Consider the following 12500-nt stretch of genomic DNA (forward strand, 5'->3'; position numbering starts at 1 on the left):
GTATATAAATACATTTCTGTACTATCTTTTCACAATAAAATAGCACCTTAACAGACAACATAAGAAAGAATAAGAAAGAATATACAAGTGGAGAAACAGAAGTCAAAAAATGAATAAAAGAAAAGAAAAGTACCTGGAATAGCTGCATCAAAACCATCAATATCAATTGCCGGCACAAGGAAAATCCTTGTATTCTCTAACAAAGTTTGTATCTTTGTGTCCTTTTTGGCCCATCCTGCTCCCAGGTGTCGAGCAAGACGCATGACAAGCTCACGACCAACAGGCTGAGCACCGTACAACCCCCCAAGTACCATTACTCGAACTCTGTTGTCAAATGATGCCTCTTGCTGTTGGTCAAAAATTTGAAGGTATGAATGTACATTGCCACATTGGAGACATATTCAAAAATGGATAAAGTAGGTAGATGTTCATTATCATTAACTGACAACATACTCTCTGTCTCTCTTACCTCAGCAGCCATATGGAGAGCATGGATTTTCATACTCCACTCATTCTCATTGGCCAAAAATTCAGCCACTTCCCTGTATTCGTTTTCAATCTTGGCCATGGCTGCACTGAGCTCGGAGTTGCTCAAATAGGTCTCCCCAAGGTTTTCTGTGATGCTGAAATCTTCCCTCACAGACCAGTCCTGCGAGTCATCAGCCTTTAGGGTGAAGTTGACCTGCTTCGACCACAGGTGAGGAACTTCGACCTTCTTGCTACTTGGCTGATACCTGGATATCATGAGTGGCTATAGTAGGTCTAACTATAAATTCCTGGAGGTGATATACTTTAGAGTGCTGACCTTGCTATGGTAATGTCTTGAGTCTGTACCTGGCTATATTTATTTGTATGCTTATGTAGATCACATAATGATAAGTGACATGCAAGCACACACATACACACACACAAAAAAGTCTTACTTACCCAGGGGCATGCACTGTAATAAGGTGCTCTCCTGGAACAAGAAGCCTCCAGTAATCCCCATCAGCAGCTGATACAATGTCATGATCAATATCTGCTACTGAGATTGTAGCATTACTGATAGGATTATTATTTTCATCCAAAATAAATCCTTTCAACCCAGTGTGGACCTAAAAACATAAAGCTATGTATTAAAATTTACAAATTCTTATCTTTTGAGGCATAGGTCACTGGGTATAAACAAACTTACAAGACATGTAAAGTATTCACTTATCTTATATATATATATATATATATATATATATATATATATATATATATATATATATATATATATATAAAAGAAACACTATTTTAAGTTTATATAATAAAAAAAACTGAGATAAAATTTATTCACCTGTTCCATGTATGTAATAAGAGAATTCTTGTTTTCCATCCAGTATCTTGGCAAGTCCTTTGCATATGGATACTTATTACATGAAATTTCAACCGTTATTTCAAAGCAGTTTGAATGCAAGTAGTTGTAGTCTTGCATACCACCTGATACACTATACCACCTGGCACCATTTGTGATACCATCAGGGAATACCACACTTAGACTGTTACATGGTTTCCCATGTGGCATTTTTGGGTGAGCCTGAAAGCGAATATTTTTTTGTTTGAAATACATTTCTAATTTTGCAATCTGACAAGACTTGTTGGTGAAATGAAATGTGATCTGGATCAGGCCCTGACATAAGAAATTATATCTGAGCAATATATACAAACCTACCTATATTTGCAATACCATATCATATTGCCTTATCTTTATACAAACCACTAACCCCCAGAGAGTAATGTCTCTGACACTGACACAAATTGGAAAAAAAAAAAAAAAAAAAAAAAAAAAAAAAAATCCAGATAAACTTACAAATGAGTAGGCTTTGGCTAACTTCTTGAAGATCTCATCATCTGGGCATTCACTGTAGAGGCCACTTCTCCCTTGGGGATTGTCATCCCATGGGTAGTTGGCAACCAGAGACCCTCCATGGAGATTTGCTGAGAGGACGAAGGGATACTCCTTCAGCCACTTCATCACAGCTAAAGTTTCTGGCTCCTGAACTGTGTTTTGCTGGAAAATTTTGATATAAAATATAATGTGTATTTCTCCAAATGTCTAAAATTAATTAGAAATCAATCAATAATAACAAATTATGACAAAAAATGCATGAAAATAAATATGAAAAACAGAAAGAAGAAAAAAAAAAATTATTCAGAAATGAAAGTTATACTACGTGGCTTTTAAATACTTGCAAATATAATTTCCAATAAAAGATTATTTGGACTGCATCAACATTTGTGAGCAAAACATCAGAATGTAGTAATAATTCAAAAGCATCTCACCATATCTCGATCTCTTTTGAATATGAGAAATCCTTTACTCTATGGATAAAAAATGTTCAGAACTTCAAAAATACCTGGTTGGTGAAGTACTGATCTGGGAAATTCCTATTTAGATCTCTGTTATTAGCATTGGTTCTTCCTAGAACTCCAGCAAAGTCACCTGAAAACATTGGCTCCACTATAGAACATACGGTCATTAAAAATCCAATGAAAAAAGTTTCAAAACAAACATCAAACAAAAAAACTAACTAAAAAATTATGATGGAGAAAGGGGGGGGGGAAGAAGAAAAAAAAAAAAAAAGAGAGAGAGAGAGAAAAAAAATGGATATTGTGCTAACTAACAAATCAGTTAATATAAATACTAACATAACATCTTATCAAAAAGCAAGAAATAAATGAGCTAATAAATTAATATATGAATAATGAGTTTGATTTCCACACAAATAAACTTAATTATAGAAATTTACCTTCATTTCCAGCCTCAAAACCATCTGGATTCATAGTAGGCATAATGTGTATTCTTGTATCATTAACAAGACTTGTAACACGGTCATTAACACCATATCCTTCGAGCAGGTACTGTATCAACAAAAGGAGTGTCTCGCGTCCTACGACTTCATTTCCATGCATGTTGCCAACATATTTAAATTCTGGCTCACCTGCATGAACAAGACAAATAATTAAAAACCTTTATCACAAGTTACACAGAAGAAGAGAAGAAGAATAAAATTTACTTGCATCATTTGTTTTTAAGGCTTTTGATTTTATTTTGTTCTCAGGATCATATTCTTAGATCTTTTTATGGTTTCTAGTAATGCCAAATCTCAGTCAGATGTCAAAATATCTGACATGTTACTTCAAAAATTTATATGAACCAATCCCTGCCTCAACTTACCAGGCTCGTGAATGCCAGGGTTGTCAGAGATCTCTAAGACGTAGAGTTCTCTGCCTTCTACACTAGTACCAATGGAGTATAATCGTGTAAGACTTGGGTATCTTTTAGCGAACTTCATCAAGAAATCTTGCAAATCTGGGTAATGGTGATATCTGCAGCAGGAAAACATGTTTTAAATCTTGAAGAGAGAAGGTGTATATATAAGAGAAAATACACTATCATTATATAGCAAGCTTATTAACCTGGAGAGGATAACTGATCATCTGGGATGTGTTTGCCTGAATAATAATGATAATAATAATAATAAAAAACTGGAATTTTTCTACTCTGATTTGGTATTACCTTAATGCATTGATATAAACATCGATATAGTTAATACATATGAAAACCATGTTTTTTCCTCTCTTTTAAGTGAAGAGGGATTTTTAATCTCTGATGAAGATACAAGGGGACATGTGAGGAAGTTAAGATAAATTGTTAAAAGTCACACACCGAACCTAAAAAATTCTGCTAAGGCCTCTAACCACAGATTTTAACATGCACTCACTTAAACTCTGGCTCTGAAGTAAAGCCTTCTTCCTCTGGCTTCTTGGGTTTAAATGTAGCTACAGTTGTTGTAGTTGTTGTAGTAGTTGTGCTGACTGCAGGAGGTGGTGGAGTTACAGCTGACACAGGGGCTGTTTTAAAACAAATACTCTTAAACCTTCAAGCATAAAATAGATCTAAAATACATGACAACAGCCCTATGAACAGTCTCACACTTGAAAACCATTGCACAGCACTGGTACATAATGTAAAGGAGCTGCCCTTAATTTCATGCTCTCTATATCCATGACAAGTTTGAGAACATCACTATTAAAAACAAACACAAATCCCAAAGGAAACCTCAAAGTCATGTCAATTTCTTCAATTAAAAAACTGTTGTCACTACTCCTGAGTTAAAATAAAATAGTATTTGCAAAGCCTTATATCTCAATTACTTAAAATCATCCATCATGATTTCCATTTCAAGTAACACTAAAACTAAAATGTGCTTAATAATGACATTAGCAGCATATTTCAAAAATACTGAAACTATCCTGAGAAAAGGAGTGACAACAGATTATGATGATTCATTACAAAACCGTTTTGCTGTTTCTTAACCCCTTGCCGACGGGTACGAGGGGTAGACACGTGCTATGCCCACTGTTAGTACTTGTTTGATTGTTTTTACCCATAGATAGCTATACTAGTACTAAGTCACCAATGAGCCAGTTACAAGTACTGCCTGTCTCACCTGTTCACCCTTTTCTTTGATTTATTTTGTTGTTACTAATACTTAAAAAAACATTATAATAATTATAATGCTTATAATAAAAATAACACCGATTTTCATAGCACTAGTAAAAAATACGTTTTTCCAGCCAGTTCAAATCAGGTACGGTCACAAGGTCTACTAATTGACTCCTTTGTGGCTAAGCACTAGCAGAGCCATCTATGGGCAGACATTTCACAAAAAAATATAGAAAATAGGCACAGCATTTTCCCCATTTTTTGTTCATTTTCCCCGGCAGCATTGGGTTAACCACTCACCATTCTATAATTCTTTAAGAACACAAAACACTTAGGAAAAGAGGCCATGAAAGAGGACTATGACCAGACTTCACTGCCCTTAAAACAAGTAATCTTGGAAAAAGCACAAAAGAGTTCTAAAGCCAAGAGAGAAAGAAAGAAAGAAAGAAAAAAATGATACCACCACCAACACGGCCTTGAACTCTGACATGACATGCTAGCAGCAGTAATATCTTGTAAAACATTCTGACGGCCATGAAATAAATGTCTGTTCTGAAATGAGACCACTTTATACAGAAGCATTCTAATTCTTCTAAAAATGTAAAGTATTTAGTCAATATATATATATATATCCTCCTATCTGTGCATTATAATATCTACCCAGCTATCTGATATTCTGTAACTGTATTAGTATTTCCTTTCTTTCTATTTCAAGAATTTCACAGTCCTTTTCATTCCAATTGCTTTATACACTGGAATAACTTCCTCTTCAATCAAGACAATTTTTTTTTATCTTATTGTATTCTTGTAACAATTAAAGAGGTATCCAAGTTAATTCAATATCACAATTCATTGTAATATTCTTACTGTGGCTATGTTTCATTCCATATGTGTACGTCTTACTGTGTTTGTATGTTCGGCCAAGTAAACCCAACATTGCCCTCTAAAGCAAAAACACTATAAAATGGAAATGAAATAATAGCTGAATTACGCAAAGCATACTTGGTATGAAAGTCATGTTAATATAAAAGTATCAGAAAGATTCAGTTTGCGAAATACACATATTTCAACAAAAATATCTGCACTTAAAGAAAGACACAAAAAAATAAAAGAAGAAGTCTACTAGCAAATTATGATCTTATAAAAACAAACAAACAAACAAAAGCCATCCCAAGTCAAACATGCATTAATATTTGCAAGTTATTATTCTTGCGCAAACTCACATGACGAGTCTAAACTTTCAGTAGTCAACGAAAGCTGAGTTTCACTACTGGTTGATGATATTGATGCTGGCATGCTACTACTTATTGTAGTGTAAGCTTCCATAGGAACAGTGACACTACTGTTACTTAATTCAACAAGAGTTGCAAGTGAACCACTTCCATTTTCAGTAAGATCTGCCATTACCAGACTAGAAGTAGGAAGCATTGTGGTGCCAGAGATTCCAGAGGTATAACTGTTATTTTCATTAGTGTAAGTGTTAGAATATCCCACAGGTGTAGTAACCTCAGTGTCTTTTTTTGTATCAATCTCAGAATTAGTTGTTGTTAACAATGGAGTTTTCGACAGGTCTCGTTTTGCACGTTCCTTAATGGGCAGATCAATCTTAACACTCTTTAATTTTTCCAACCTGTCTCCTGTTATATGGAGAACTGAAAATCATTATGGATAGAAAATACATAAGAAATGTCATATAATGCAACGGAAAAAGGCTACTTGGCATACCCTTTCAGGGAGAAAAATTCATGTCACTGATATCCAAACTAACTTGGAATTGCAGAATACTGAGTATGCATAAATATTCAAATTATTTCACTAAAGTAACTAACCTTGTGCAATTTGCTTGAGCTTGAAGTCCAAACGAGAAACGGTTCCATTCACCACAACCACACTCTCCTGGGCTGTCTCATACCTAAATTAATGTGTGTATAATCCATCATTGAGAAAATTTGTAGTTATATAGTTATAATGATAATTAAGCTAAAAAAGGTACATGAGTCCAAGAATCATTTGCTATTTACATATTACATAATGCAGTAAATGTTGCCATCTGAAGCTTAACGGACATTTTCATTCAAATCCAGAAAAAGTTCTTGAAATTCGGTAACTAATATTGCTACAGTTTGTTAAGAAAAGTAGGAAAAAAAAATTATAAGAATTTTTAATAACAAGGTTTTATAGGTAAATATTTTGTCTTGCAATATCATCTTATTAGCAAGTACTCCCATGAAAGAGAAGTACTGCTACTGGAATATTTCAACTTTTGACAGGTACGGAGGCAGATGCAAGGCAATATATTAGTTGAAGGTGCAAGACAATTCTCCTTTCTTTTTTTTTTTTTGCTACACTTTCTCTTTTTGAAGTTTCTGAAGATGAGCACTGATAGATTTAAAGATTCTCATCAAACCAGTGTTATATTATAAATAAAAGTGTTTCCAAAACCAAATAATCAAATGAATATGTACTCTAGAAAGCCATTCCTAGTTTACATCTGCACTTTATCAAAATTTCCTTTATCTAACCCTACTAAAAAAAATAAACTAGTAGAGAAAACCTACCCATATGCCTTTGCCACCAGAGTGTAGGTTCCAGGTAAGAGCAGCCTCCAGTATTCGCCTCTTGATGAAGTTGTCACATTGTAGTTAATTCCCTCCACACTCACTTTCGCTCCTTCTATTCCTTCCCCAGTTACGGAGTCCGTCACAACACCTTGAAAAGAGAACTTTTTGTTTAGCATTTAATATCAAAAATAAATAATTGATGATCACTCTTCAGCATTCAGGCCTCACAGGCATACAGAAGGACCAGGTTCAACAGAGACTGAACACCATTAGAAGAAGATTTCTGTCAACTAGCTCATCATTATTCAGGCATTGTGAAGGCAAAATATTGAGAAACATGCATGGAATTCTGAGGCTCATTAGCCAGTCATTATCAGCAGCAGATGAATATTTATTTTGCACACTGTCTACTTCTATCAGGTCTTTTCTGACAGGTTACCTTATAAATTAATTGCACCCAGATGTCAAGACATAGCTGAAGATCAAAATGTTTGGCCTTAGCATAGGTGTTATGACTGTCCCTATTCTTTGTGTCAATTCAGCTACATTCTTCAAGGTGCCCTTCCTTATACAAATATACTTTCTATAAAAGCTTCCTGAAAACTCTATCTTATCTTACTCTTTTACAGAGTCACTGGGAATAGGGATGCTGCTGGATCTTTGCTTGCTTATATTTTGGCTAGATTGGTGGTTTAATCAGCTTGGTACAAAGAATAAATAATGCCTGACCTCTGTAAATACTGCACATATGATCATGAATTCTATAAAACATTGATAAACAACTAATACTCGAACACATCAAGAATTGACTGTATGTCCCTCAGATGCGACCTACCAGATATTACCTCCTTGTGTTAATTCAAACAAGTTTTCTTTTTAAAAATGACTATATAACCCTTCATTGTCAGTCTATCTGAACATAAATCTAGATTTCACTGTTTATTTCACTGATTGCTCTTGCTTCCCTCTTGTCACTTTCAAACGAAGATACCTAAAATAAATCCCTAGCTTTTCTAAAGATATGCAACCAATTCAGTACAAAGACTTATGGACACTGAACTTTAGTTCTCTTGCATTTAAACCAGAGTAACAATAGCAATACAGTGACATGTAAACTTAGGAATGAAAAGGTACATATTCAGCAATACTGTACACATATCCATGTGTAGGATTTTATCTCTATCTTTTGTATGGAATATAAAAAAGTAGTCATATGTATCACACACTGTCATATGCTAGGGAAACTTCTGTACTCACCTTTTGCACCCATATGAATCTTTTCCATGAATGCCAGAAGTGATTCCCTGTTCTTGATCCACTCATCTGGGAGCTCAGATGCCATGGGATACTTACAACAGGAGAGCTCAAAGGTTACTTCAAAGCATGATCCATACACATAGTTGAAGTCTTGCATTCCCCCTAGAAAATTATATTCGAAAATGAGCAAGAAGTACAAACTCTGTATTTCTTTCCCACAACAGTATAGCCAGTAATTAATTAACTTTCCATCTGTACTCTCTGGAAATTTACCTTTAACATCATACCAAAAAGCCCCATTGGTAATTCCCCCTCGGAAGTTATCTCCCACACAGAGATTTCCCTGGTGCATTGTACCATGGTTTGAGGCATACGTAGAGGCCAGGAGGCGGAAAATTTGATCATCGGGAGTCTTGCTTTCAACACAGCAATCAGTGTGACGGCTGGACAGGGAAGACACAAAGTGAGAGTCAAGCAGGAATACTTCACAAATAAAAAAATGATTAATATCACTTGTTAAACACATCATATTGGAGGAGTATACAAGAGAGAGAGAAAAAAAAAAAAAAAAAAAAAACTAAACAGACTATGTATACATTGGAACACATAAATAAGTAAAAGAATACAAAAAGCTATAAGTAAATAAAGTAGCTTATTAAAAATTACAGACATTTGATACTAATCAATCTGACAACCATTTATATTCTGTATCAATATCAAATCCTATATAATTTTATAATGTCATTGCTGATACTTTATCCTTTTCTGCTCCTTAACCTGCTATCACTAGAATAATAATGACTGAAATGATCTTATCATCATTATAATACTAATATGAACAATACAGTTACAATGATAATGCATATAACAATATAAAAAAGAATGATACTAATAATACCAGATATAATAACAAAGATAATAATAGTAATAAACGTCAACAATATCAATAGCACTATTAATGGTACTAATAAGATAATAATAACAAAAGAAACAATAATGATTACAATATTGGAAATTAAAATAATGATCTTAGCAATAATATTGATACTACTCCTAATACTACTACAACTACTACCATGATCATATGATATTACCAATGAGAATGTTTATAGACCAATACTACCAGCAAAATACTATGAAAAGTGATAGAAATAAATAATAAAAAGTTTATCTGTCTGCTTGTCTCCCATTTTTTATATATCCAGTATTTCTATTCATTCACATATGCAATATACAAGGATGTATCTGTATCATATGAGTATCTATATCTATATCTTACTATATATCCCTATCTACCTATCTATACATATCTATATCTATATATCTATCTATATCTATATAAACATAAAAAAAAACTAAGTATTGGTATCAGCAATGCCTTTCACCTATAATCTATTTTTCACTAACCTGCTGTCATCAAATGGGTAACTGGCAACCACAGAGCCACCATGCAGGTTACCAGATAAAACAAATTGATTCCGAACAATCCAGCTCATGACAGCCAATGTCTCGGGTTCTCTTCCCTTCTCCATCTCTGCTTCCGAGGGATTCTCCCACTGAACAGGGAAGTTCCTGTTCAGATCTTGATTGTTGGCATTCTCTCGGCCTGAGTTTCTGAAGGCATTACAACTCCCTTCCTGCAAATGATTTTTTTTGTTTTATTAATGATCTAAATTTTACTATAATTTCTTTCTGATCTTACTAAAATAAATAATCAGATAAATATCTATTAAAAAACCTGATGCCCATATATTTTCATTTACAACAACACAAAATATAATGCCTCTTTTTAAATATACATGCTTATACAAGCATAAAATCCCCCATCAATTCACATCGATAATCAATAAATGATTAATATAATGAACACTTCACAAAGAGAAATGAAATGTGACTTGGACGTTGCAGGAGCCACCCAGACAAAACCGAACCGGATGTTCACACACACACACACAAAATAAAAGAGGGTGGGGTAAGGTTTTATATTCAATGAAGGTGGTGGCCAGAGTTTTCCCAAAACATACTCATTAACATCATATGATAAATATAATAAAAGAAATGAATTCAATTTGATAAGCAGTTTTGATGAAAATGACTCCTAGAGGGTTACTACCACATGATAAATTGAAATTTTTGGGTAAGTGCAAGAAGCCTTCATGATATCACCAGGGCACTCTGTCTCCCCTGGCCATGCCTGGTCCTCTTAGCACCTTGGCAGCATTCTCTCTCTCTCTCTCTCTCTCTCTCTCTCTCTCTCTCTCTCTCTCTCTCTCTCTCTCTCTCTCTCTCTCTCTCTCTCTCTCTCTCTTGCAAAATTGACAAAACATCCACTGCTGGATCACCTGTATTTCCTCTAATCTTGTTCTACTGTATCTTAGCTTCTTCCCTAATGTAATTCTTTCATCTGTAAATCAAATTTCACACACCCACCCACCCATCCACCCATCCACCCACCCACCCATCCACCCATCCACCCACCCACCCACCCACCCACCCACCCACACACACATACGCACACACAAATCAAGCAAATCTGATGAAATACCAGTTGATACTATCATACTGGGCATAACAGTAACATCAGCCATTCAGAGATCATCAAAGCTTCCCATGTTTCTCTGGAACTCAAATTTGTTTCTATGGCCAGATACACATGAAAGATATGCTAATAAGAATTACTGAGTAATAGCAAAGAATAGATTTTGTTAAAATTATAATGACAATGACCATCACCTTTCAAAACAAAGATCCCTGCCTTAAAACTGGAAATTTGCATTAACAATACACAAATTTTGGCATGTTGCCAAAGGGTAGGGTATATTAAAAAAATAAGTAACAGCCATACCCTGTTTCTGTATCTTATCTTATCAAAGGTCATATAAAAAACATCAACACTTATTTCAGTTCATCTGAAACATGCAAATTAATCATCCAAGAAAACCATCAACTGTATTACTAGAGAAAAAAAAAGTCCCTAATGAGATATCAGATTATATGACTGTATACTGGTTATATTAATCACAGGATATCTTATCTTTTGATTTTCATATCACACTAAGTGGATCGTGTCAAAAATGACAATTTTCTCACCTATCTTTCTAGAGATGTTTTGCTGTTCTATGGTTCATTTTGTCTAAACTTTAGGGGTCTATAATCTCATTGTCTGTTATGGAAGATTTGTTGCCTTCTGAATAAAACAGAAAAGAAGAAAGTCAGAATGATAAAGAATACAAAGATGATGATGAAACAGAATACAAGGAATTGGAAGATGAAGTTGGAGAAGACAAAGAATAAGATGATGACTATGACTATGCATGTGATGATGATGATGATGATGATGATGATGATGATGATGATTCAGGAGATCATTAAAGTGTCTATTGAATTATCAACAAGTGCTTGACAGATGCTGTATTCCTTATCAGTGTCACAAAACAGGGACACTGAGTTGTCAATTAGTTGCACTGTGCAAAAAACGGGGACACTGAGTTGGCAATTAGTTGCACTGTGCAAAATTATCTTGAATACATATAACACCATTAGTATGCATTATCTTGGTAATGTCCTTTCATAGATTTTTTTTCATATTATTAAAAAAGATGGTATTCAACTCCTGACAATCAAAATTGTCTAACTCATGGCCAAGACACTTTTTTTTTTGCAATGTAGGAGATGTACTTTTATAATGTTTAACCCATTTGCCCCGGATTTATGTTCTATCCCCTGTAGTTTTTGGTGAATTTTGTTACATACAAATGGCTCCACATGTGCTCAGCCGGCAAGGAGTCTATCAGTAGGCCCTAGTTACCGATCCTGATTTTCCCTTTCCTTGAATTGGCGGGAAAATTAACACCAATGCTATTGATACTGTTATTATTGTTATTGATGTTATGATTATTAATTTGTCATCAAAATATTTTAGACAATGAAATGACACAGAAGACCCTTTCTTAAAGTGAAATGAAAGGGTAAACAGGTGAGATAGGTAGTTTTGAATAACTGGCTATTTGGTGATTAAGAACTTGTAGAGCCATCTATGTATAAATATAATAGATAAACGTATATTACAGTGGGCATGGCATGTATTCTTTTCACATGGTGCGAATGGGTTAAGATTTTCTTTTGACCTTAAATGTGGGAACTACACTTTACTCAATCCATAGTTTCAAAGAATGGTTTCAGCTCAACAGGAATGACTACACTATAAT

General features: G+C 34.4%; 1 protein-coding gene across 3 annotated transcripts in view; it reads right to left on the reverse strand.

Moving 5' to 3' along the window:
• Window positions 1-12500, reverse strand: part of LOC125029297 (carboxypeptidase D-like) — a 44592-nt gene that overhangs the window by 24119 nt on the left and 7973 nt on the right. For 2 of the 3 annotated variants that reach the window (XM_047619198.1, XM_047619199.1), the window contains exons 2-16: window positions 9700-9929; window positions 8566-8735; window positions 8293-8454; window positions 7033-7183; window positions 6304-6386; window positions 5698-6111; window positions 3750-3879; window positions 3203-3354; window positions 2775-2966; window positions 2382-2467; window positions 1835-2035; window positions 1322-1561; window positions 928-1094; window positions 470-734; window positions 134-347 (exon numbers count right to left, since the gene is read on the reverse strand). In XM_047619198.1, coding sequence (XP_047475154.1) covers window positions 134-347; window positions 470-734; window positions 928-1094; window positions 1322-1561; window positions 1835-2035; window positions 2382-2467; window positions 2775-2966; window positions 3203-3354; window positions 3750-3879; window positions 5698-6111; window positions 6304-6386; window positions 7033-7183; window positions 8293-8454; window positions 8566-8735; window positions 9700-9929 — 2857 coding nt within the window. The remainder of the gene's footprint in view (window positions 1-133; window positions 348-469; window positions 735-927; window positions 1095-1321; window positions 1562-1834; window positions 2036-2381; window positions 2468-2774; window positions 2967-3202; window positions 3355-3749; window positions 3880-5697; window positions 6112-6303; window positions 6387-7032; window positions 7184-8292; window positions 8455-8565; window positions 8736-9699; window positions 9930-12500) is intronic. The other variant, XM_047619200.1, reaches the window with a different exon arrangement.

The sequence above is a fragment of the Penaeus chinensis genome, chromosome 9 (genome assembly GCF_019202785.1).
Source record: "Penaeus chinensis breed Huanghai No. 1 chromosome 9, ASM1920278v2, whole genome shotgun sequence".
Taxonomy (NCBI): Eukaryota; Metazoa; Arthropoda; class Malacostraca; order Decapoda; family Penaeidae; genus Penaeus; species Penaeus chinensis.